A 24,579-nucleotide genomic window follows, 5' to 3' on the forward strand; every position below is an offset into this window, starting at 1 on the left:
CCAGACTGAGCTGTGCATGGGCACCTACTGCTTGCTCTGGGGTGAGTTCTCTCACGTGTCCTGACTCTGCAGGTGTGACTCCAGTTTTCTAGAGAAACTCCCTCTAAGCAAGAGATCAGTTTGTTCATTCAGACATTGGTATTTCCACCTTGACTTGTATGATAGTTTTGTGGTTTGAACACTGGTCCTCTAAGACTTCCAGATTTGGGGTTGGGTCCCAGTGGATCCTGCTGTCAAAGGCTGCAGATTTAATTTTCAGATTATGATCTTTATTTACTGTTCTTGTTTCACATTACTCCTAGAGGCATCATAGACATTAAAGAAAATATATACATTATATCAGATGACAGTATTATGATTAAATAATAAAATCATCAGTTTTCTAAAGAAATAAAAAGCAAAAAGCCCTCCATTTATTCAGCAGTGCAGAAGAAATTGCAATTTAGGCAATACAGCCAGTTCTGTTGACTCAGGTATGTTCTTGATCACCATCTTTCAGCAGAGCTTGGAATATTTTACTCTGATGCTGATAGCTGGTTGCAAGAAAAGCTGGAAGTGATCAGGCCATGGTCATTTTAGAATGAAATCCTTCCCTGAAATTTAATTTGTGATCTAGAGACCTAAGCAAGAAACTACAGGGCTCTAAATGTTTCAGCAGTTGTACACACATGGCTTCCCAAAGTTAATAGTGAGTTCTCTCTGTCGCAGGACAGGGAATTTTCTTCCAGTATATATATACATCTGTAAGCCAGTCACATATGAAAACAATAACCAAGGAATAAGGAAAAAGTCAATAAGGAGATTTATATACAGCTGCTATTAAACTGGAGGAAAACAAACGATCTGTTGGGGTCAGTTTCACTGGGAAATCAATTTGAGCAGAGTTTTATTGTCGCCTCTGATAGATCCTTCATGTTATTTGCTTGTACCTTTAATAGTCATGACTGAGGAGGTTTTTACACTTGTGAGTCTAAGCTCCCTGGATCATTGCGTTTGTTACCTTTTCAACATCCACATTCCCAGTTGTCACAAAGGCTACCTAACAACATTGAGCGCTCAAAGTACATTTCCCCTTGTAACTCTAGGGAGTTTTGAATGTTCATATTAACTGCTTAAACTAGTCATAAACCAGTTAGACTCTAGTACCAGACAAATAGTAACCATCTGATGCATAAAAATGCCTCTATATGCACTACATGTGACTATTGAGACTAAACCTATGCATGCATGGCCACACAAGCCTAAAGTTAATTATAAAAAAGCCCAACTCTTATTCAGTGAGGAAGTTAAAGAGTACTAATACATTAATCAAAATGCCAATAAAAATGTACATACATGGAAGTATACAAGCCACAGCATTTATCCAAAAATCACCTAAACAGCGTTCATTCAACTTCTTAGTCTAAAAAAAGTACTCTCCTTAAGTTTTACCTTGAAATGCATGTTTTCTAAATGATAAATAATTGAACCTAACTTTGTGTTTTTAAAACTTCAATTTATCCTAAAAAGCTTATTATGTGTCATTATTTGCTAATCCATAGTACAAAATTGTTTTTGTCAGTAGGAGCTGAAGACATTTAAAATATCTGTTCTAGCATTTTGTTGTTGCACAATCTAGTTTTCTTTTAATTTAGGAAAAGAAAATCCTGGAACTGCAATGAGAAATGGTTGTTCTAAATGCAAAGTATTTCTGTTCCTTTTTGTAGCCTGATTTTGAATTCAGCCTCATCCTATTGTAGTTTAATGGTTTTCAAGAAACAGGAAGCTCTTGGCTTTCTCTTCGTCATACAGAAGACTAAAGACTATATGCATTGCTGCTCGTGGTGATGCCTTCATTGTTTAATGGTTTATAATGTTAACTTCCTTTAACTGTGGTTTCTGTCTTTGCTGGATTTTTGGACTCTTCCAAGTAAATAGTAAAATACAGTAACTGAGCTACTCTGCTGAGAAGGGAGGATGAGTTGTGTTACAAAATGGAAATTAAGGCTGACTTCTGTTTACGCACCATTTAGAACATAGTTTATAAGTTTTTATTTATTACATTGTATTCTAGTGATGCTTAGAAATTAATTCTGTGGTACAAATGTCAAGTTATTCCTCCCAACTGCACCCCAGCCCTGATCTAGGGCCATAGGTCAGGAAGGCACCTCTGTTGTCATATGACTGTCCCTGTGCAAGGCAATACATACTTACAGGTTACCTTAATCCTACTGTATCTTAAATCCATTGATTGCAGTAGATTTAAGCATAAATTTAGAAGTCATCTGAACAAGATGTTTACTTAAATTAGGGTTCAAGGACTTCCAACACTTTTCGAACCTACCTAACAGAAATAGCAGAAAACCTAAAAAGATTGCATTAAGATTTAAAATTTTAAGAGTGCAGCTTCTTGCAGACCAACAAAGAAAGGTTACACCATGTGCTGTGCTGGTAATTTTTTCATTTTATCTCATCTTGGTCAAACCATTACCTCATCTTGGTCAACTGTTAATCAGTCGATCCCATGTGTTAGTAGAGGTGTCAATTCTGGACATAGGCAAAGAAACAGTTTAGTAAATAGAGGGAGAGACATCAGTTGTGCAGGGCAGCAGGCACAGCAGAAGAGCCAGGCCACCTCTGTGTCTCGGTGTACAGCGGAGTCTGGTTTGGGGAAAGCCAGGCTGCTGCTGCAGCTGTGAGGGGCTGTGCAGGATGGCAGCCCCTCCAGGCACAGGATCCTGGCTCCTTTCCCTGCCCCCATCTGCAGGGCTTGGGCAAGGCTGGCTGTCAGGATGCTCACTTCAAGACTTATCCTTGCTCCCTTCTACTCCGCGTTTTGCAGAAGTAGGGTGCCGGTGCTGAAATCATCCCAGGAGCAGCACAGTTCAGTTTCACCTGTGCTTCAAAGCTGTAAGCCTGACACAGTGAACACACAGAGATGATGGGAACAGCAGGAAAATTGTGTAATCTATACTCAGATATTGAGTCTTTATTTTTAACAGCCTGTGTGCTTCAAAATTAAAATGCTCAGATGATATACAAGGTAGTTTAAAAAGATGAAAAAACTACGCAAGATTAAAAAGTAAAACGAAGTTATAAATACATATCTTCCCCTCTGAACACAGTGTGGTTTATCCTGTAGAAATAAAGAGCTGACCACCGAAATACCTGAAGACACTGTTCCTTTATGCACTGAAGATTAATGCCTTAAAACTAGGTAACTTTTGTAATCCACATAGTTAAAATAAAATGGTGATTTAAACAGCTTTGGAATACGTGATTTCCATCGCTCAGAGCTTCAGTAGCTGTTGGAGTGTCCTGGTGGGCAGCGCTGTGTTGCAGAACTCAGATCTGTTCTGTTACTGGGATTAAAGCACCTGAAACTTTGTATTCCCTGTGATTAGTCATCTCCCCTCCATTTGCCCATGTGGTGGGATGCTGTCTTTTCCAGACACTTTGGATGTATAATTTCTAAACAGCTTTGGGAACCCTAGGGATTAGAAAAGGTATATGAATGTTTTATAATGTTATTGATAACTGCAGAGCAGACACTTTTCTAATAAACTGCTGTGAGATAAGTTACTGGTAGCATCTGCAGAGATGTGTGTAAATGAGCTCAAAATAATTAATACTGTGTTAGAAAAAAGCTTTTTTTAAAGCACATCTGTATTGGAGCATATAAGATTATTTCAGCCTGCCCTGAGAATGTGTTATAGCACAAATTACCATAATTTATTAGGGGAAAAGCCATTTCTGTTAATCATATATTAATTATTCATAAAATCTGTATTAATGTTACCTTAATGGGAAGTATTACCAGCTGTGGTACTGGGCTTGGCAATCTATTCACATATGAAAAAGATGAACAGCTTGACTTAAAAAGAAGACATAAAAATGACTTACAAGAGCATAAAAGCAGCAAGCATGGGTATATGAGTTAACATAGAGCTGGCTACAGTAGATCAGTCCAGCCAGCTAACTGCTTTGTATTTTGGCTCTAGGACTGGTTTGTGCCTGAGTGGAATTCAAGTGGAATTACTGAAGGATGTTTGTTACAAACCAGTCCTGTATACCTTGCCCAAATTTTTTTCAGCCATTCAGCAAGCATAGATGTGGTGAGTCTGAGTAAAACAGAAAGGCTCTTTCCCATTCTACTTTAAAAAAAAAACAAAAAAACAAAAAAAACCCACCACAAAAAAACCCCTCCAAAATCTCATTTCAGTAATTTAAATTCAAAATAAATTCTTCCTTCTGGGAAAAAAAAAATAAAGAAAAGAAAAAGGAAAAAAAAAAAAAGGAAGGATTTTTGCAACTTTTTAATCTTCTCAGCAAGCTATTGTGAACCATGTGACATGTGAAAATGCTTCTCAGAGGATGTGTTTCAACGCAGAACAAATGTGGAAGTGTGTATATACATATGTGCTTATGCGGGGGTATGTAGCTTTCTAGATGCTCTACTCAGGATGTCAACATTTAGATTATGACTCAAGACTAGAAGATCTGTTTTGATGAAAGTTTAGCAAAATCAAACACAGAATGAATTTTCAAAAATTTATTTTAATTAAAACTTCCCTTTTCATGGCTTTTGAACGTTCTCTTGCAGGAAGGATAACCCAAACAGAAAGGGCACTGGCTAATGCATGCAAATATGTGATGCCTGTAAAGTGCAACTAGTTTTATATGAACGGTAAAACCTTCATTGGATTCAGCTAAAATTAAATTGTTTAGACCAGCTTGAGCCTTTTTATTAGGACAGCACGATGCTGAACTTATAAACACATTTGGCTTACATGTTAAGATAAAAGATTTTTCTAAAAATGACAGTTACAACCTTTAACGTGTGATCTGTAAGCTATCTGATGAATTTTGGCCAAAGCCATGGAAGAGAAGCATTTGGAGTGGGAAGCCAACCCAAAAGAAACAGAAAAATTAATTTAAAAAATTGCATAGCTTTCAATGAGTCCAGGAAACCTAGGCCCAATCTTGGAACAACGGGTAGAGCTGGGTGGTCTAAAGCTGAAATGATGTTCAAGAATCTTAGGTAATTATGATTTTTTTCTGTAACGTTGATAGTACTTCCAAGTTTTGGGTGGTGGGTGTGTCTGTGGCGTGCAATCAATAGTTGTGCCTAACTCTGATTAATACAGATCAGAAATGAGGTAATTTTGCAGTTTTAGATTTTTTTCTTCAAATTTGATTTGTGGTAAAGGGAAAGTGTATATGGGAGCAATTTGTATCTGGAGAGCTTACCAAATAATGTTATAAAAGAAGCCATATTCTGTATCACGGGCCATGGATACCATTAGCTCCTTGTACATAATGCATCCCAGCACCATTTTACACTTGCATATGAAAATGTTATTGGAGTTCTGCAGAATCTGGTAATGATAATACTTCGGCATTATAACAAATAGGTAGTACTGTTATTTTGTTCTCTATTTTAGTATATCAAATGTATTTCATTGCTTACACTGTAGTAGCAGATCGAAACCATCTGCTGTCTTGCCACTAGTCCACCAGTCTAACAAAATCTCAGTTCATTTTCCTTGAGGCCAGTGTGCTTTAAAGCACGTGTACTAGGACTATAATCCAGCTGCTGAATGTTGATACAAGTCCAGACCTATGCTCATGAGTCTCTTAAATGGAAACAATACTCTTTGCCAAGGATTGGAACAGAGATAAACTCAGATTGCTTTTCTCTCTTCCCTCCTCCCCCCATCCCCGTTACAGCTCCATCCCCCATCACAGTCATAAGGAAAGACAGGACATCCAGAAACAGCGTGTCTCTGTCTTGGCAGGAACCCGAACATCCGAATGGGATCATCTTGGACTACGAGGTCAAATACTATGAAAAGGTGGGAAGAAAGCTTGAAGGGGGAGGGTTTTATGCTGGTAATACTATAATGAAATTATTGCATCTTGCCGATGTTAAGTATTCAGAGACAGCCCTGTTCACTCACTGCCTCAAAGACACTAAGTGTTGAATCTGTTCAACTTTGATAAGGAGAACAACATGAAAATATCAAGTGAAATTGCTAAGTTGCATTGTCTACCAAGTTCATCCCTAAACACATCAGAACAAATATAGAAAATAATGCAGACAAGCTGTAATAAATTTTTTTTCTTGAGTACAGTTTACTCACTCAGTTCTGTTATGCTGTCAGTGTTCATACATTTATTTGTCAGCATCCATGTGTTGGTGCTTCCCTGTGGTGCAAGCATCTTTTACACAAAAACGATTTGGAAAAGAGATGAGCAATCCTTTCAGTGACTGGATTGCACTATGACAGTTCCCACTTTTCATGAATAACTGAATTTTTCATAAATTTTATGTAAATAACTACAAAGCAAAGAAAATGTGCCATTAAATAGGTTCTGCTTTATATCGACTTTTTTTTTTTGTATTTACAGCTGTTGATTTCTACATTGTATATAGATATGTATTTAGAAAAAAAAAATCTTCGTAGCAGAATGGGGTTTTTTTAGTAAATCTTACTCGTAGAATTGAAAAGACCATAAATTGTTGTAAAGATTGTGAAGAGCAGTATTAGCCATTTGTAGATTTGTCAGAGAGACCTTTTGATGGAATATATTGCTATTGAAGTTGACAAACTTTGAAAAAATGCCAGAAATAATGATTTAATTTAGCATTTACTAATGCTGTTCATATCTAGAAATCAGGCTTGTATTTCATACATAACAGGGGAAGATGTGGTGCCAATATGCACTTAGAAACTGCTGTTAAAAAGACGCCGTGGGTATTCAGCTAATCTTTAGAAAGTTTTCTCATGGAGCTTACTAGTGGGACTAGTGTGGTACTGATAGTCTATGCCTGATCTCCAGCCAAAGAATGGGGATCGGAAGGCTGTAATTTGAAAAGATTTCTCCCAAATTAATATGTTATCTGGCTTTGGGTGGGGTTTTTTTGGTGAGCACTTGAACCTTCAAAGACCTTGGTAAAAATCTGAACATATGTAGTACTACTGATAAAAGGGGAAAAAGAAAGCTTCCTCAACATTTCAGTTCAGTCTCACCTTATAGCACGGTAGCAAATAGACCCTCGCTTTTGTTTTTTTCTTTTATTTCAATGAGGACAGGATCAAGTCCAGATTCTGGGCTTGAGAAGTAAAAGAGAACCATCTCATACATCAGATTGTCTTTATTTGTACATTCTCGGCACTAAAGGGACACAGGAATTATTTAAGCTCTCTTGTTTCCAATTTTTTAAAAGAAAAGAAAATAGGTGCTGCGTTTTAGTAAGGCTTGGAAGAGCTATTTACTTCGCAGAGAGCCTATGCCTGAAAGGTCTCAGGACTTCAGCCTGTTTTGCACAGGCCAGGTTATTTATCTGCATTATTAACTTGTGCTTCATTTGAGACCTATCTGGATGATCTTGCTGCCGTTTGGCCATACCTTTGTTTTCCAAGAGCTGTGGCAGCCCTGGCTTGGGTCCACCTCCAGCCTCCCCAGGTGGAAGCCCTTGCCTGGGCAGCTCTGCACAAGTACCGCGGGCTGCAGCGTGGAACACGCGGGTGTGTTGCACATCGTGGCATTAAAGAGATGTCTCAGGTTTTAGTTGCTCCAAAGGGAGAGAATTTTTCCCCTTGTGTGCATTTAGTTCATTTTAATTGAACGACCGAGAAGTTTTATTTGTGTTTTTTTCTGCAGTGTTGTGATCATTGTTCTACACTGAAATTGGCTTACTTTATTCAAGAAAATTGTCACCTTCCCATACTGTTGTATGCACAGACTGAGCATGCAGCTGCTATTCCCAAGTATATCCAGTCTTATGGAGCAACTGGCTGTCATAAGACAGCTTCATAAGACAACAAGTCTTATGAGGTTGATCTTGCACATGTGTTTCTTTCCTTTGAAGTCTGTGATCGAGAGCTCATATGCACCAGACAGCTTTCTCAAACCAAAGAGCCAACTGCTTGGCAATAGGAACCAGACCATTTAGAGCAAAGGGTTTTTAAAAAGCAACTGACACCAGTGTTTTTAATGTGTGGTCTCCACCCCCCTGGGGAGTCTGAAGCTTATTCCTCAGGGTTTATGAAAGGTAACTAAGAAAAGCAAATCTGTTGTCAGGAGTCTTTAATCCATTGCCCTTTTCAGGTCTGCAAATTGAAAAAGGTTGAAAACTACTACTCTGTACAAGTTAAACGTACCTGAGGTCAGAGTAGCCCATGCTGGACTGTTACTCTTCATTCCTTCTCCAAACACCTTTGGAAGATGCTGCTTTTCAGTCTGAGACCTCTAAGCAGCCCCCCTCCCTTCCTCTTGAAAAGAGAGACTTCTTTTTCAGACTGGTCCAGTCCATTTGATTTTCTGCTTCAGAAATCATCTTGGTTGTGCTCATCAAAAACCCCACTGCTGTTAAGTGGCATCTGCTAGGAAATAAACCCTTCACAGTTAGCAATCTGGGTATTTCTCCTGACAAGTTGTACCTGATTGCTGGTAGATGATTTATGTTGAGCCATTCTTTTCCCTCCTGCTTGTTTTTACTTGTCATATTTTTTGTAACCTCTTAGAAATTAATAAATACAGCATTCATAGAGTAATACAGGTCAGCCCAATTCTGTCATAAATCTTGTCCATGCAAATAGTTTTATTTTTTTGCTTTAAGTTGTTCTTAAATTTCAAAGAACACGTGATATTTATGGGCAAGTGCATGTTACTGATATTCAGCATGTTAGAATAGAATTGGAATAAAAATAGAATGTCCTGTATCTAAATTATGATATCATGTAGTTTTTCCAATGCATTATTTTCATGAAGTATGTGGAAAATATTTATTTTCTGCAAGGGTAATTAATTAACCTATTCAATTTTTTTTCACCAGTGATTTCACTTGTGTAACCAAGAGAGAATAGAGCTTTTGTGATGTTTCTAGGGAAATTAGGAGCTACAGTTTTAGGAAACTTGTTTTAACTTTTTGGAATGAACCTATGGGGTTTTAATGCATAACATTATGAACTGAATGTGAGTTTTTCAGACTCACTGTTTGGAATGGAATTGTATTTTCTGTAAAAATCTGTAGGACCTGATTCTGAGGCCCCAGTTACTATTTATTCAAAACAGTTAAAAGAAATAAAATCCTCTTTCAGAGGTATACTGTATGGAACTTCTGGGCATTTATTTTATGTTAGGGCATAACTTTTTATGTTAAGTTAATGGTACCAAATGACACCCCAGTTTAGTCCATCCATATAATGCTGTACTGGATTTTAAGGGTCTCAGCTGTCAAAGTGCAGGTATAACAAGTCAGTTGTTTTCATTACACAAGCAGATACTTTGTTTCCTCCTTGTCCTTTCTCACATAATTATGTTCGCTGGAAGGAGTATCTTGTCATGCAAAAAAAAAAAGACATCTCCTAAATACCACACACAAAATATTAATTGCTTCATTTAAATATGTCTTACAATTATGATAACTAAATCCCACACACTTTATTAAGGTGAAATCTGCTGCAAACCATGAGTGAAATTTCATTGCAGCCTCACATTAATAAAATAGATTTGCCTCTGCCATCATTGAAACTGTGTGCTCAGTAGACTGGTTAAAGCCAACAAATAATGATATCTAGTCTGTGCTATTTCTGAGGCTGAAAAAGTAAATTATATGCAAATGCACTTAGTTGCTTTTTAACTTTTATTATTCTGGCTTTGAGAGTAGGTAGGCCATGTATACTCCACAAGGTTTATAGGAACTGTCATATCGACAAACAGTTCACACCTGGCAGTAAGGGGAAGCCGTATTGTTATCGGGACTCTGGGTTCCTCCCAAAGATGTGTAGTCTGGTTTTGGCTTCTGAAGTGTACATGCAGCTGATGGAGAAAATGTTCTTCCTCATATAATATAAACACTTACTGTGCTTATCTGAAAAAGGACATACCGTTCACTCTCAGTAGTACTGCCACCATAAATTTTAATGTATCCCAAATATGTCTTTCGTAAAACATAATTTAAAATTACAAAATGTCATTTGCAAATGAGACACTAACAGTACTGGGATTTGCTTCCCAGTAAAGACTGTGTCTGGTAAACTATGCAGAAATATTCAGGAAGAATATGCTTTGTGCATCCAAGTTCAAATTTATCATCAAACAACGTGTTTGATTAAATTCTGCTTGGCAAAGACTGACTCTCCTTTTTGTATATTCCTTCTGCTTATGGCAGCTATAGTGTTGTATCTGTGAAATTTTACTTCATCCCTAAGAAAGATAAACTTGGGCTTTTATGTGGTGTTTCACTGATTTGATTACTAGTGTAACATAAAAAATTACTTACAAAATACGTGTGTAAAAAGCTTACCATAAACTAAGATACCATGACATCCTCCATACCATTGTTTAAAACATTTATTTTCAGAGTTCCATTGTGGATTATTAGCAGACAGGGACATGACTATATTTTCACTTGCACATATGTATCTGCACAAGAAGGAAATGTTTGCATTTCATAAAAGCAGCCTGAAGTGAGATCAAAATGAATGTCCAGTCATAGCATACACAAAAGATTTTATGCTTTAAAGACAAGATTATTATGTCTTTGAAATTAAAATAGTTGCCTACATTCAGCTGAACAATGAGATAAGGAAAGTCTGCAAATTATAATACTAGGCCTTTGTTAGCTCAAAAATAAATAAATTTATGCAAACCTGTTAGCTCCTTAGAATGTCTTCCTGTAAATTTTATCCCCTGAATTTATAACAGAAAACTTTTTCACACAAGTATCTGAAAACTATGAGGTCCAGTGGTGATTTCCTTTTTTTTTTTTTTTTTTAGTGCAAAGAAAATGAGCTATGGTAAACATTTTTATAGTCATTCTTTGAAGGCTAGGTCCAGCTCACCCTGTCTGAAGTTTTGGTTCTGGATGGTAACCTTTAGGCGCAGGCTTAGCTGCCTTGCTGCCTTTTCTGGTGGGTTTTTTGGGGGGTTTTTTTCCCCTTTCTTTCTTCACTGTGATTACTCATGTGCATAATGTTGAATATTATCTGGAGATTCTGGCAATTACACAACTGTGGTGTAAATGTTTCTGTTTGTCTCTCTATCAGAGACTGCTAAGAACAGGTTAGTTAGGCTTCTGTAGCACCAAAGTGAACATTTTCTGATGATCACCTACTAATTTAGAATAAACGTAACTTTCTTACTCTAGACAGCACTGTAGAGCAAACACACTAAACCAACTCTAGTCTTTTCACATGAAGGTGAGATGGCTTTGACAATGGGTGTGTTGAGTATTTTCCAACCTCTGTACTTGTGCATCAGCACTCGAGAATTGTCAAATTTAAAATGTCAGTACCTTGTAATCTAATGCAATGCCATGAAAAGTAGTGGGAATTAGGTGAGATTGTTTGCATCCAAGATACGTTAATTTAACTCAGTTTCTGCTTTCAACCAGGCGAAACTCGATGGTTTTAGTGTGTTTCAGAGCGTTCAAAGGGCAGCATATGAAATCCCAGAATAAAAAAGTTCACGGTTGGGAACCTAAACAACTGAGATTCTCACAGTTCCCCACATGTGTGGCTGCTGTCCAAGATTCTTTCTGAGGTAGTTCCAGCTGCCATTTTTAGGAAACCAAAAATGCTCTTTGGTACAGGATGGCTTTAGTAAAATAAGCAATACCTCGGGCTCCAAATGCATGCTTAAATTTTTAGACTATGTGCTTACAGTGGGACTGAGACATACTTTTATCAGAATTAGCTTTTTACACAGGGTGAAGCGTATCCAAACCTACTAAATTACAAAATGCTCCATTTCTTATTTTATATAAAAAGTCATTATGTCAGAAATATGTGACTACTAAGCAGAGTGTAGTTGTGAGCGCATCATCTGTACTGGACACACACCTTGCTCTTTAGCAAAAAGCAGTGAGGAGCAAACACACATTTCCTTTCTGGCTACTAAAGCCCAAGACTCGTTCTGAAGCAAGTTCAGTGGGGTTTTGCCCAAATGAGGATGGACACATCAATCTCATAGTTTTTATAGCATAGTAGAACACCAGTTACATTCGCCTGTTCGCAGAGCTGAGGTGCGCAGCCTGAGTGGAGTTTCTCTTCTGACTGTTGTAAAGCTAAACACTGTCTTGTAAAATGCGAGGCAGTAAAAACTGCATCCTGCAATAGCTCTGCAGGGCCCTAAAACGTCTGTTGGCCTGTTACAACTTCCAGTTCAGTGCAGTAGGCAAATCTGTTTTATGCTTTTTCAATAACAGTTTAATCTTCATTTTCATGTTTTATTGCAGACTATGGACAAAATGATGCAAAGCCATTTAATGAAATGTCATATACACAACATGTCTAGTATTTGCTTTACAGCATAAGGCCGTAGAAGCTCTAACGATTTAGATTTCTTGCTAATCAAAAAATTTTTAGCTGATTGAAATGCTGTACAAGCATTCGTCAAAAAATAGGCTGGTGCTCTCCAGGTCATTTGTAGTAATTTTGTACCAACCACCTATTGTTTCTGTTTTTTTAGGGTGTGGTTTTAATCTGATAATTTCTCTTCCCAAAAGCAGGAACAAGAGACAAGCTATACTATTCTGAGAGCCAAAGGCACCAACGTTACCATCAGCAGCCTCAAACCTGATACCACCTATGTCTTCCAAATTCGAGCCCGAACTGCAGCTGGTTATGGGACAAACAGCCGCAAGTTTGAATTTGAAACCAGTCCAGATTGTATGTATTTGTTCAAATGTTTTATACTGACATCCTGCCTGGTTTCTGACCTATTTGAGTGGCTGCTTTCACTCCTTTTCTACTTTAGTAAATGTGACTCATAACTATTTATGACGTGTCTTTCTGGGTAGCATTACTATATAACTTTATATTTTGCCATTAACTTGAAACATGCTATAAAGAGTGTACCATGACTATCACAGGTGATATTTTCTTCCACTCCCTACTCAACCTCTGCCTCGTACCAGAAGCGATACCTTGCTAGAGCATGGCACCTGCTAAGGGAAGAAGTTTGACAGAAAAACAGATTCACAACCTCTCTCTTTTCCAAGTTGATGGCCTGAACCCTATGGACTATAAACCCCTGCTCCTAGAGAATTAATATTGTATTGGTCCATTACTTCTGTGGGTCAGTGTGTAATTCTCCACCCTACTACAGAGCATTGCTGATGTCTCCTACGTAGCCTTGAGATGAAACTCATATGCACAGGCCAGGAAGAATGGTCATTCAGTTGAGTAGCTGGTCAGGGAGTCCCTTCTCCTCTCTGTCACTTCATTTCTGGGAGGCCTTGGGGAAGTTATTTACTGGTCCGGCACTCCTTTTTCTTTTCTCTAATGCCTAGATAATACCATTATTTAACTGATGACCTTACAGGTTTTCTTTACAAGTTCTTTTATTATATCAGAAAGACTCTTAATAGAGCTCATAGTCTTAAATGTTGCTTTCTCATCACTTAGTACCATGTAGTAAATTGGACCTTCTCCTTGCTAGAAGCTGAAAGTGGCTTAATGCATCAAAAGCTCAGCCTTTGCTTAGATACCCAGTTACTGATGTAGATTGATGTTCAATAATCAGACTGTTTGCTTTCTAGAAGATCGGGCTCTCACAGAAGAGTCATATCTGCTGTTCAGAGTTATAACACAACTAAAGACTATAATTCTGATACACTCTCATAAGGCTTATTCAGGTACTTGTGATAAGGCTTGAGAACCCATGGTGTAGAAGTGCTCTGCTAAAAGCAACAATTTTTTAGCCAAGAAATGTAGCATCAAGCCAAATGGTCTTTCACTTGGCATCCATGTATTTTTGAGATATGTTATGTATTTCATCCCCACTTCTTCTTCTTCCACCTCAGCTCTTATTCTGAAAAGCAAACAAACTTCTTGTTTAAAAAAAATATTTACAAATCACTGTTATGGTGACATGGTGCTTTGGCATACTGAATGAAACTGGAACTCAAGACAAACAAATACAGCAAGGAGAAAACATCAGTTACAGTGATAACAAATTTCATAATTTAGAGGTTAATGAGTTTTCTCTGCAAGGTAGTATTTAAAAAAAAAAAAAAAAAGGTAGCTGTCCAAAAACGTGGAAGATGACAGGAGACAGTGGTGCACATCTTAATAATGAGCATGCAAGTTACACAGATAGACAACAAATCACATAAGTTTGCTCCTACTGCCAATTTTTCACAACTACCTGAGTGCAGTTGTAGGTCTGTAATAGGCAGAGGCTTCTTCCCAAGGGGAATGGCATGACTCCAAGCAGTCACATACACAAACTGCCTAATTTGTTTGGACCAGGAACGCTAGCTTTCAGCTTGCTTTGGACAGCTAACTTGAAGCACTGTGCTGAGGAGCCCAATTCTGCTATGCTCAGTGAAATTCGATAGGTGTCTGCTGAAGATTGTTCATAGCACCTACGATCTAAAGTTGTCCTGTCATCATATAGCAATCTAGCACACCAAAGCTCTGTGCCTAGGGACCACAGGGAAGCATCCAATATAAGGCAGAAAATAGCCCTTCTTTTTCCTGTAGACATTGATTAACCATGGATAGTCCTTCTATCTGCTTCTGTGTGCCCTGGCTTTTCACAACCTTCACGGGGATACTGTCAAGCTTAACTGGGAAGCTTGATTCATTAAAGCACTTTCCATCATACAGAAGTGAGAAGTAAGGGTGATGTTTATTGACTGACTGGGATTTCTTGCCAAGGAAAAAATATATGTATGTCATGGTATGTATGTTTGTATTTACATATATGTTTATATATAAGTATCAGTTTAACAGCAGTTACTACAATCAGCAAGGCTAAAAATCAGCAGTAGCAGGAGCAGCTTTGGTAAATTGTCAAAGATGGCCAGAGACTTTTGTCTTCTTCCCTTGTATTTGTTTGTCCAATGAAAAATTACTTAGTAGATTAAGTATTTGACAGGAGACCAAATGCTGTATAGTGATGACTTAATCTGTCTGTTCCCTATATGAGTGTCAATTGTGATGTAATCAATGTTTTGTATGTGGGGGGTTATTTATATATTTTTGTGTTAACTTTCCAGCATTCTCCATTTCCAGTGAGAATAGCCAGGTCGTAATGATTGCCATTTCAGCGGCAGTAGCCATTATTCTCCTCACCGTTGTGGTGTACGTCTTGATTGGGAGGTCAGTTTATCATCTGGTTTGCACATTTACTCCCACTTCCATTTCCCCAAGGGCTCTTGATGAGCATGGCAAATTGGGTGTCGTTGGGCAGTAGCATGGCTGGTTTGCACCTTCTCCTTTGTCCGCTGCCCAGGAGCTCCAAATACCTCTTCATGCTCGGTAATGAGCCCGCTAACGTTAGCAGCCCCAATCATGCAGCAGTTGTTAAAAAATGCTATAAACACATTCTTAGGCAATTGTAAAATTAAACTGTAGGGGTCAAAAATCAACAAATCTTCTCATTAGCCAATTTCCTCAAATTCCCTGAGAACATAACATGCCTCTATAGGGCACAGAGAATGTAAATATCATTAAACTTTCAAACAGGCATTTAATTGTAGAGGGAAAACATTTTATTCTGTTTCCACCTGCAGTTAACATATAAAATTCTCTATATTAATTTTTTTTTTCTCTGTTGCTTGTAGATTCTGTGGATACAAGAAGTCTAAACATGGCACTGATGAGAAAAGACTACATTTTGGGAATGGCCATTGTAAGTTACTGAAGCCTTTTTTGTGCTTCCAGATCTGTTGAATTCATCCCCTAGATAACTGGTATTTTTCAATTTAAAAAAAAAAAAATTCATACCTCACTTAAACCAAGGTGAAATTGGGAAGAGAATTATCTCTTCTCTTGTGGATAAGGAGATTTTCCCCAAACAATTATTCTTTGTTTCAAATTCTTCCATCTGGGTTCAGGTTAGTAATGAGCAAAACATCACTCTCTATGTTCAAACAATGCATGTGGTTGGCAATATGATATTGATTCTGCTGTGCGCTACTGAAATGCAGAGTATAACTTCAGCTTCCCCATTATCAGCTGTATAAAGTCTAAGAAATTACATTTTTTCCCCAAAACAAAATATAAAATCAATGAAACCTGTCTTGATGACTACTGAAGGGACTGTGAAAATTGCTTGCTCGACAAAGTTGACCCACTAATAATTTAGTTTGGAGTTATTCTAAGCATAGGCTGGAGAGTGATTTGGAGTAGTTTCTTAAATTAAGAATAACTACTAAACAGGTGTCTCACAAATTAATGGGATTTTTTGATCCAGCTCTATTTGCAAACAAGTTTTGTTCAAGTCCTGATTCCCCACTTGCAAGAACAAGTGTGTCTGTGCTTTCATTGGGTCTCATCCAGGACTAAGAAGCGAGCCTTCCTATTGACTTATGTTGTCTTCGTATCACAAAAATTGTATATGGTTAAGGATGTGAGATTTTGCTCATCCTGAGGAATCTGGGCTACTTTTGAAACATGTTCAAAAGCCAAACCCGAAGCCTATCTATTTCTGATGTTTGTGTACCTATTTTTAATAAGGATAAATGGCACTTTTTCATGGCTACTCTGGGTCGTTCGGCTGTGCCCTGTGAAAGGAACAGCATGGAGCACGGTCCCATCCAGGAGATGCTAAGGGGAAGAAGTGTTGATTTTCTAAGCCCCGGGCATGTGTCCTGGCTACCAGGAAGAAGTAGCTTGCTGTGGCCCATGGCTGGAGGGCAGTGTTGACCTACAGTATGTCAGCTCCTCTCTGGTCCTGGATCCTCTCTGCAATGTGCACCCTGCAGCACTTTTCCACATCAGAGGAGCTGTGGATTGTGAAAACTAGATCACAGTCAAAGCTCCATCCATACCCTCTTTAAAATAGAAATAAATTAGTTCTGGAACAGGAGAAGCTGAGGGGAGAGGCAGGTGATAGTTTAACATTCCTGATCAGGAGTAGGCATGGGATTCTTAGTTTTTTATCATTGCATTTTGGATTTTTTTCATTACTACGGAGTGAAGGTAATGCTCTTCATAAATACTAAGACTGGAAATTCCTTTTTTCACCTACAGAATTCTTGGGGTCTAATGAGCATATTTTTGATAAGAAGCAGTAGTTTGTCTTTGAAACTGTTTCAGATAAATATCCTGCTGCACCATATAAACCATGTTGAACCATATATTTCTATTGCTTAGCATGTTGTAAGGTTAATGTACATGGTATTTTGCACACAACAGTGGCGCTGTACCATCTGCAAGAAAAGAGCTGTTGGTACCATAATCAGATGCCTCCCCACCAAATATAATTGAATTAACATTTTAATGAGGGATTTACCTGCAGTAGTTGGAAATTAGAACTGCTTCCTAATCCCCATGACAATGGAGTGACTGTTCTCTGACTGTTCATATTATTATTATTTTAAGTTTGGAGCCCCTCCTTATCTCCAGAGAGCCATGAGCATGCATATCTACAACACGTGTGCTCCTTCCCCTGCACTGTCAGGGGATACACAGGCTGAAACAGTGGGTTTGCTTCGTGCAGCCCAACAACCACTAACCAGCTAGTCTCCAAAAAATCTATAGAGTTACATGTGGCCCATAGAATTAATGCTCCATCATCCAAATTTAATGAGGTTATAAAATAAAAGCAGCCAGTAAAAAAAGTGTCACAGACAAATAACAGGTCAGAATTTGCTCTCCTTACTCCCACACAATGGAAAGTTGCAATCACTATTCTTAAACATGTCAGTGCTGTTAAATTCCTGTGGATTAAATTGCTTTTAATTTGGCTTTAGATATTTATGTACTGTTTTCTGAATAGTGCCTTGCTGATTCACTGTGTAGTAAGAACAGAGCTGATCATGGACCTGGTATTTCTGTTAGAAATTCTTGAAATTTATTGATTTTTGCAGGTATTTATCTGTTAGGATTTGTATGTATGTACGTTTGTGGCTGTGGGAACTTTATTCTACTAAATCACAGTCTTTCTCAAAGAAGAAGAAAATTGTTCCTATGAACTGAAAAAGGAGGATGAAGTAACTTCCATGGCTGTCGTAAACTTTCAGCATCTTAAATACAGCAGCTGGTTTATTTCACTCAGTTTATTCTGAATTACTTTAAAAAAGGCTGCAGCCATGAACTATTCCCTGCAGCCTTATTATAAATCCTATAATATTACTTCAAAGGAACAAAAATGTTTCACCTCTTCAGATCCTCTCCCTTTGCCTTCTTTGGCTAGGCCCTTTTTATTTTTTTGCTACCTTTAGGGCAATTCATGCTGTTAAAATGAAAATGTAAATTATTATGTTTGCACAGAATGAGCTGTAAAGTAGTACAGCTTAACACATGTGCATGTGTTTATTATCTGTTTTTCATGACAGAACCCAGTTACTATACAGGCTGCCCTTAATTATTGGTGTGAAGGGATTATTCTCCTTGCAGTCACCATCACCTGATCTTGGGAACCTCTGGGGTCAGCATTAAAAATCTGCAGCCAAAAACCCCACAGTGCAGAAGCTTTTAATTGTTGTTATTTTTATAGGGGGTATGAGGGAGCCTGTAATGTACATTCAGCATGGACGGAAAGGAGCATTTACAAGATTTTTAACCAACAGCAATATACAGCCAATTACTTTTTGTTTTACTTGCAAGTAATTCTGTAATCATCAAGCTCTTGAAGGAAACACAGTCGGCATTTAATGCCACGCACATGCAGCCCTTGTATTAAGAGCATGGCTCTTAGTTTGCATTGTTTTCTAGGCAATTAGCTTGGGAACTCAGTTTTATCATTTCTTTGTCAATTCTGAGGCCAATAAATCTCCATAAAATTGATTATTTATTTTTTTTATGTACACTTGGGATTTTTTGACGAAACAATGGTGTGCTCTAACTAATGGTACAAAGGTATTTTTTCCCATCTGTGTAACCCCAACAAAAAAAGGTTTAACTATTCGAGCAGTCAACAAATTGATGCAGTATAATAATGCCAAGCTGGAAAGGATATTCTTGAGTGGGTTCGGGCAGTGTTTGTAGGAGGAGTCAATATCTTTTACAAGACCAACTGGTACAGTTAGGAAAAGCTAGAATACATGTCCAGGAAGGCAGGTTTTGTGTCAGAAGCAGAAAACTTCAAGCTGGATGTAATGGTTATTTCACTTTTTGATAACAAAACATCTTTGTGTTCTAAAATGAATACAGAGGCAGGCAGACAAGGTATTGGGTACAAGCACAAGCAGAGCCTTGAGCAAGGGCGGGGAAATGAGGCTCTGCTTCGCCTTCAGTGTCTTGGCTGCAGAGAAATTTTGGGAATGATAATATGTTCTTCCCATCCCCAGTCCTGCTGGAGGACAAGATGTGGAGAACTTAAAAGTACCCTTAAAATCATTCAGTCATTTGAACTAGTGCTTGTCCCAATCAAACAGAACAATCCCTGGCCAGGAAACTGTAGAGGGGGACAATATAATAACATGGGTGTTAGGATAACTGAGCATTAGAACCAGACTTTAATAAGAACAACTGGCTGCCATCCTTGTATGTACTAGCAGAGGGATTGAGGCAGAGGTGCATTTGTTCATGTATAATTTTCTTTTCTTTTGCATCTTGTTGGAGAACTCAGAAGGAAGTCTGAGTTAATGTGCTCTCCTTAATATCTTCCTAAGAACTTTTCCAGTTGACTGTATCATCACATATTTTGTTCCTTGCCTCTTTGTTGTTACCTTGAAAGGGACAATATAAGGCAGCATCTAAACGCAGCAAGCTGGAAGGGGTGGGTAGTTTTTATATTTGAAAAGCAGTTAAATATGGCAAGTGCAGATATATTTAAAATCGATTTTCAGACTTCTGTGCAATAACTACATTAGTGTCTCTGTTTTCACTGTATAGTAAGATTCCTGAAGACCCATCAAAAGCAGTTTGATTTGAAAAAGCAGTATACCTTTTCTTCTATTGTTTTGATTTCTATTGTCTCATGAGCTTTCCTTTTTTAAGTCTAAGTAACATTTTTTCTCTGAATTTGTTTTTACACAGTAAAACTCCCAGGCCTGAGAACTTATGTAGATCCACATACATATGAGGATCCCAATCAAGCTGTGCATGAATTTGCCAAGGAACTAGATGCTTCTAATATATCCATTGACAAAGTAGTTGGAGCAGGTAATGACCATCAGATATATTGAACTAAAGATAGCTTTTTGCTGTATGTATTGTTTTATATCTTTGGGTTTATACTTGTGACTGGAAAGAGAACATTCTACAGTATTCAAATTAGTAGGTCAGATTTACAGCTGACTTCGGTGCATATGAAAAGTTAAGGGCACACAGTTGTATTTTTTTTTTTCCCCCCAAAGAAAGCAGATAGCAAGAAGTTTTTCAAAGGACACCTGTCAGCCCACACTGGGACACAGCACTGTTGGGAGTGAAGAGAGAGTTCAGCCTCACTTATATGTTTCTCTTTAAAATCTGTCAGCACAGTAAATGGTATCAACTGTGAAGATGTTTTCTCTTTTTCCCTTAAAAGGACTGTTAACTATTATGCCTTGAGTGAAACCACAAACTCATTTCATACCAGTCACCACGCATCCATCAGACTGCAATGACCTTTGGTCATTGGATTGATTTTGGTCACTGCTTTGGATTTGAATTATCGATTTAGGAGGAAAGGGTTGTCTGTCTGATAACTGATTGAGCCATACAGACGCCATAGATTGTTGGGTTTACAGAAAACAAACTGTCGAAATGAGCAGATTTTGTAGCAGAGGAGCCAGGTTACATAAAGTCTCGTCACACTGAGTTGTCCATGTTGCAATGCAGCATGTAGTTCCTGCTAGGATATGTGCTTGCTCCTTCAAGTGGCAGATTTTCTTGTTGAGTCAGAAGATCACAAAGTGTTAGCTTTCTTGCTAAACTAAAGTATTTGTGAGTACTATTGATTTTTAATCCATTTAAAATTACTAGTTCTTTTATTATTGATCTTTTGCTTCTCTCTAAATTTACTATTTGAATTAAAACCATGAGATGTGAGAAGACAGACTCCTAGTGCACAGTGAAATATTTTTATTTGAAAAAAGTGTAGAACCAAGCTACTGTACTCAGTGCATCTCTTTAAGCATCCAGTAGAAAGAAACAGTATTCATTGTCTCTTACTGCAGCTACCCCACTGCCTGTATGAAGTTAGGTTATTTTCTGTAAAGGTAGAATTTTTGTTCCTTGCTGGTTTTAATTTTGCCCCACAAGAGTGCACTGTTCTCCATCATCTTCAGTCAAGGCAGCAAAGCTCTGCTTACTGCACATAATAGAGAATTATTACGGGAATAAAGAGGGTTACTGAAAAGCTAAGTCCAAGACCAGTATGTTTCCTTGTCAGACTTTCAAGAGCCTTCATTCACAAATGTAAGCTTTCTAAACTTGGGCTGTATGCAGTATATGAATCTAGAAAACAAATTCATAAGAATCAATGATAGGTCATATTTTATAGCTCATTGTTCTGACGTATTTTTAATCAGAATGCACATGAGAATGAGAGGTTATCCAAAATCTGCCAGATATGGCCCCTGAAAATGGAGGAAGAGTTTTCCGAGAGGTTTCAAAAAATGGATATGTCCTGAAAGAGTCAGATGGTTTAAAAATAAGTGCCTTTGCTCCACTCCACTTCAGTGAAAGTGACAGTATGTTCCTGCAGGTCCTCTACATCGAAGCTTGGACTCAAGATATAATAAAGCCATTTGCTGGAGACCATGACTCAAATTCACGTAGCATATGGCATTACAGTTAGCATTTCCCATTAGCAGTTGCCAGAGATGCCAACAGAAAGATCCAGGCAGGGAAGAACAGATGAAAATCAGGCTGTAGAGTGCTGGGAGCTTCCAAAATGCATTTGTAGCATCACTTTACACTGCTGTCAAGTTCAGCACATGGCAGTTTTTGCATTCAGAGTGCCTCTGAGGCTGCTTCTGCAGGAACACTTCTTCCCTCCCCAAAAGCAGAAAGGCATTTCCTGTCTCTTACTTAGTCAATGACTTACTTGACTGAATGACTTGGTGTTTTCCTGCCCTTCTCCTTTACAAATGCAAGTGTGAATAAAATTATAAAAAGACAGTGATTTGAGAAGAAGGGATTCATTTAACTGCATTGAAGTGTGACGTAAGTAATGAGACCTTCGAGTCAGGCAAGTAATCTTGATATTCTGAGGTACTTTTCCAAGTAGTTTTTCCAAGCTTTAGCCAGAAGTCTCTGAGAGTAGAGGGCAGCTTACATAGCTTTGAAAACATACCCAAATGCAATAAGGAAATATTCTTGTCCAAAAGAACCTCAAGAAAAACACAAGGGATTTTAGTGGGAAGCTAAGCATAAGAAAATTGAGGTCAGAAGCCACTTTTTCAGATTTTTCTTTACAGTAATTCTTTCTTTTAAAACAACTCACTTGTTTTTATGGATCCAGTTCAGCAAACCACTTAAGAAGTTTAAATGCAATTGGATAGCAAGAGAATACTACAGAAAGTACTTTCTTGCTTTCGGATAGATTTAAGTATGTGCTTTGCTGATCATAAAAGCAAACATTTGCTTTTCTTTCGAAGTTTAAACATACTTGTAGCATAACATCTTGTTGATCAAAGTATTTGTAAAATTTAGGGGCTACCTGTCCACGCATTTACCGTGAAGATTTGCAGTGTCTCAGTGAGGGCTTTAGAACGTTGCTGAGGTTCACAAGGTTTAGGAAACATTCAGCTTAGGTGCCTCTCCAACTCTGAGGGAGTTCTGTGTTCAACAGTACAATCATGATTTAAAACTCAGGAAAGTAAAGCAAGTAGATAATTTCACAGAGTCATCTTTTACTTGTCCCCTGGGCCTAAATGCACAGCAAATGCTGTTCACTGATGCACTAAAGTAGCCTATTTAAAAAGAAATTAAGATCTCCTGAAGAGAGGTCTTTATATCATGAACAGCCCTCCTAATAATACCTATTTGCTTTCCACATGTAAATAGACATATCAGTCTGCAGGGCAGGTTATACAGTGTTTATGTGTGTAGCATAATTAAAAATAAACACTTCAGAAAGGCTTTACGTGAAAAGCCATCAACCTCATCTCTTAAAATCAGTGCCAGGTTTTCTACCTTTCAACTCGAACACAAGTCCTTATTTCTCCTAAACAATATCTGATGAGATCCACTCCATTTCTTACTGAGACCATAAAATAATGATTTGCAGGAAAGAGATATAGTGTAACTGCATGTCACTATGGGCATTGACCTGATGGATTTATGTAGCATCTGTGTATATGAAAGAACCAAAAGTTGGGCTGCCCAGCGAGCTTCTTCCAGTGAAATAGTTTTCCAAGAAAGTAAACCTATTTTATATTCATGGACAACAGTAAGCTTCATTGCTATGAAGGGTCCAGCTTTTAGTTTCTTGCAGCATCCACTGGCCTCGAGGCACTTGTGGAATCCCATTAATCATCCAAGTTCTAAATTATGCATCCATGTCTAAGTGGGACTGTGTTGATGGACATTAACTGTAACCTTTTCCTTCCCAAAAGTCAGAAGTCAAATCAGATATACAATTCTGATCAGAAGTGAACGATTGATTGCTGTTCTGCTTGCTGAAATCATAGCTATAGTCTCCACTGACAGTAACTGAACAATAGTTTTAAGAGCTTAGCTTGTTATAGCTTTTTGGACCATTAAAACATAGAGAAAAGGGAGTATGAAACTGGACATTAAAAGATTTATTTCAAGCACTTTTTTCCCTTCCTTCTCTTTTTAGGGTGTGCTTTGGTCTTCCTCTTTGTGGTGCTCTGACAGTATTGAGCTGTGTTAGTATTCAAACTGAAGCATGTTTGCTCTTGGTAAAGTATACTAGTCATTTTGGCTTGCAGAGGTTGGATATTTTTAATTAAAAAGTCTGAACAGAACTCGACACTCATTAGTTACTAGTAATGGGTTTTAGAATTCATTTTCTGAGCTGCTGCCTGTCTTGGCAGCCTGAAATACAAATAATGTTAGAAACAGTGGATGTAATGTAAGTGCTATTTTAATTGTATATATGTATAGAAAGATGTAACCTGGTTTTAATTTTTTTTTTTTGTTATTACATTAATAGCACAGTACCATGCCTAGAGGATGAAGCAGCTCAGCAGCTAGTGATATATTGTGACATTCACTTCTGTGTTGTTGACTCAAATCTAGCCTGAGTTATCAATAGAGAAAGGTCATTGCCCTGTGACACATTTGTTGTTTTTTTGGTTAAATTGGCTGTCTAACAGGGAAACCTTAGAAATAAATCTGAAAAGTGACCTCAAGAGGTCATTAAGTCCGCACCCTTGCCCAAAACTGGACTTATTAGGTACCAATCTTGACAGATGCTTATTCTTTTACAATCTCCAAGATAAAAGAGTTTATAGCCTCCCTAAAAAATCTTTTGTACTGTCCAAGTGTTCTTACTGTTAGAATTCTTTTCCTGATCTAACTGACCTTTATTGTAATTTGCAACTATTCTTTAGTTTGCCTCTTTGGTATAGAAAAACAAGTTGGTTTCCATCTTATTTATAACCATAATTTTGATAAGCCAAAACTATTGTCATGTGTGTCTCTTCTCATTCCTTGTTGTGTATGAATAACAGCAATTTCTTGGGCTTTGGACATGAACACAAAGCCCTGACTTTTAAGATTCTGGTCATTGTTATTA

At 37.8% G+C, this 24,579-nt stretch overlaps 1 protein-coding gene across 5 annotated transcripts in view; it reads left to right on the forward strand.

Moving 5' to 3' along the window:
- Positions 1–24,579, forward strand: part of EPHA3 (EPH receptor A3) — a 232,021-nt gene that overhangs the window by 167,829 nt on the left and 39,613 nt on the right. For 4 of the 5 annotated variants that reach the window (XR_012627198.1, XM_074856889.1, XM_074856902.1 and 1 more), the window contains exons 6-10: positions 5,710–5,834; positions 12,497–12,659; positions 14,996–15,098; positions 15,563–15,630; positions 19,926–20,051. Coding sequence is in view for 4 of the 5 variants with exons in the window: in XM_074856889.1 (XP_074712990.1) it covers positions 5,710–5,834; positions 12,497–12,659; positions 14,996–15,098; positions 15,563–15,630; positions 19,926–20,051 (585 nt within the window). In the remaining variant the exon portion in view is untranslated. The remainder of the gene's footprint in view (positions 1–5,709; positions 5,835–12,496; positions 12,660–14,995; positions 15,099–15,562; positions 15,631–19,925; positions 20,052–24,579) is intronic. The other variant, XM_074856897.1, reaches the window with a different exon arrangement.

This window comes from Strix uralensis, chromosome 2 (assembly GCF_047716275.1).
Source record: "Strix uralensis isolate ZFMK-TIS-50842 chromosome 2, bStrUra1, whole genome shotgun sequence".
Taxonomy (NCBI): Eukaryota; Metazoa; Chordata; class Aves; order Strigiformes; family Strigidae; genus Strix; species Strix uralensis.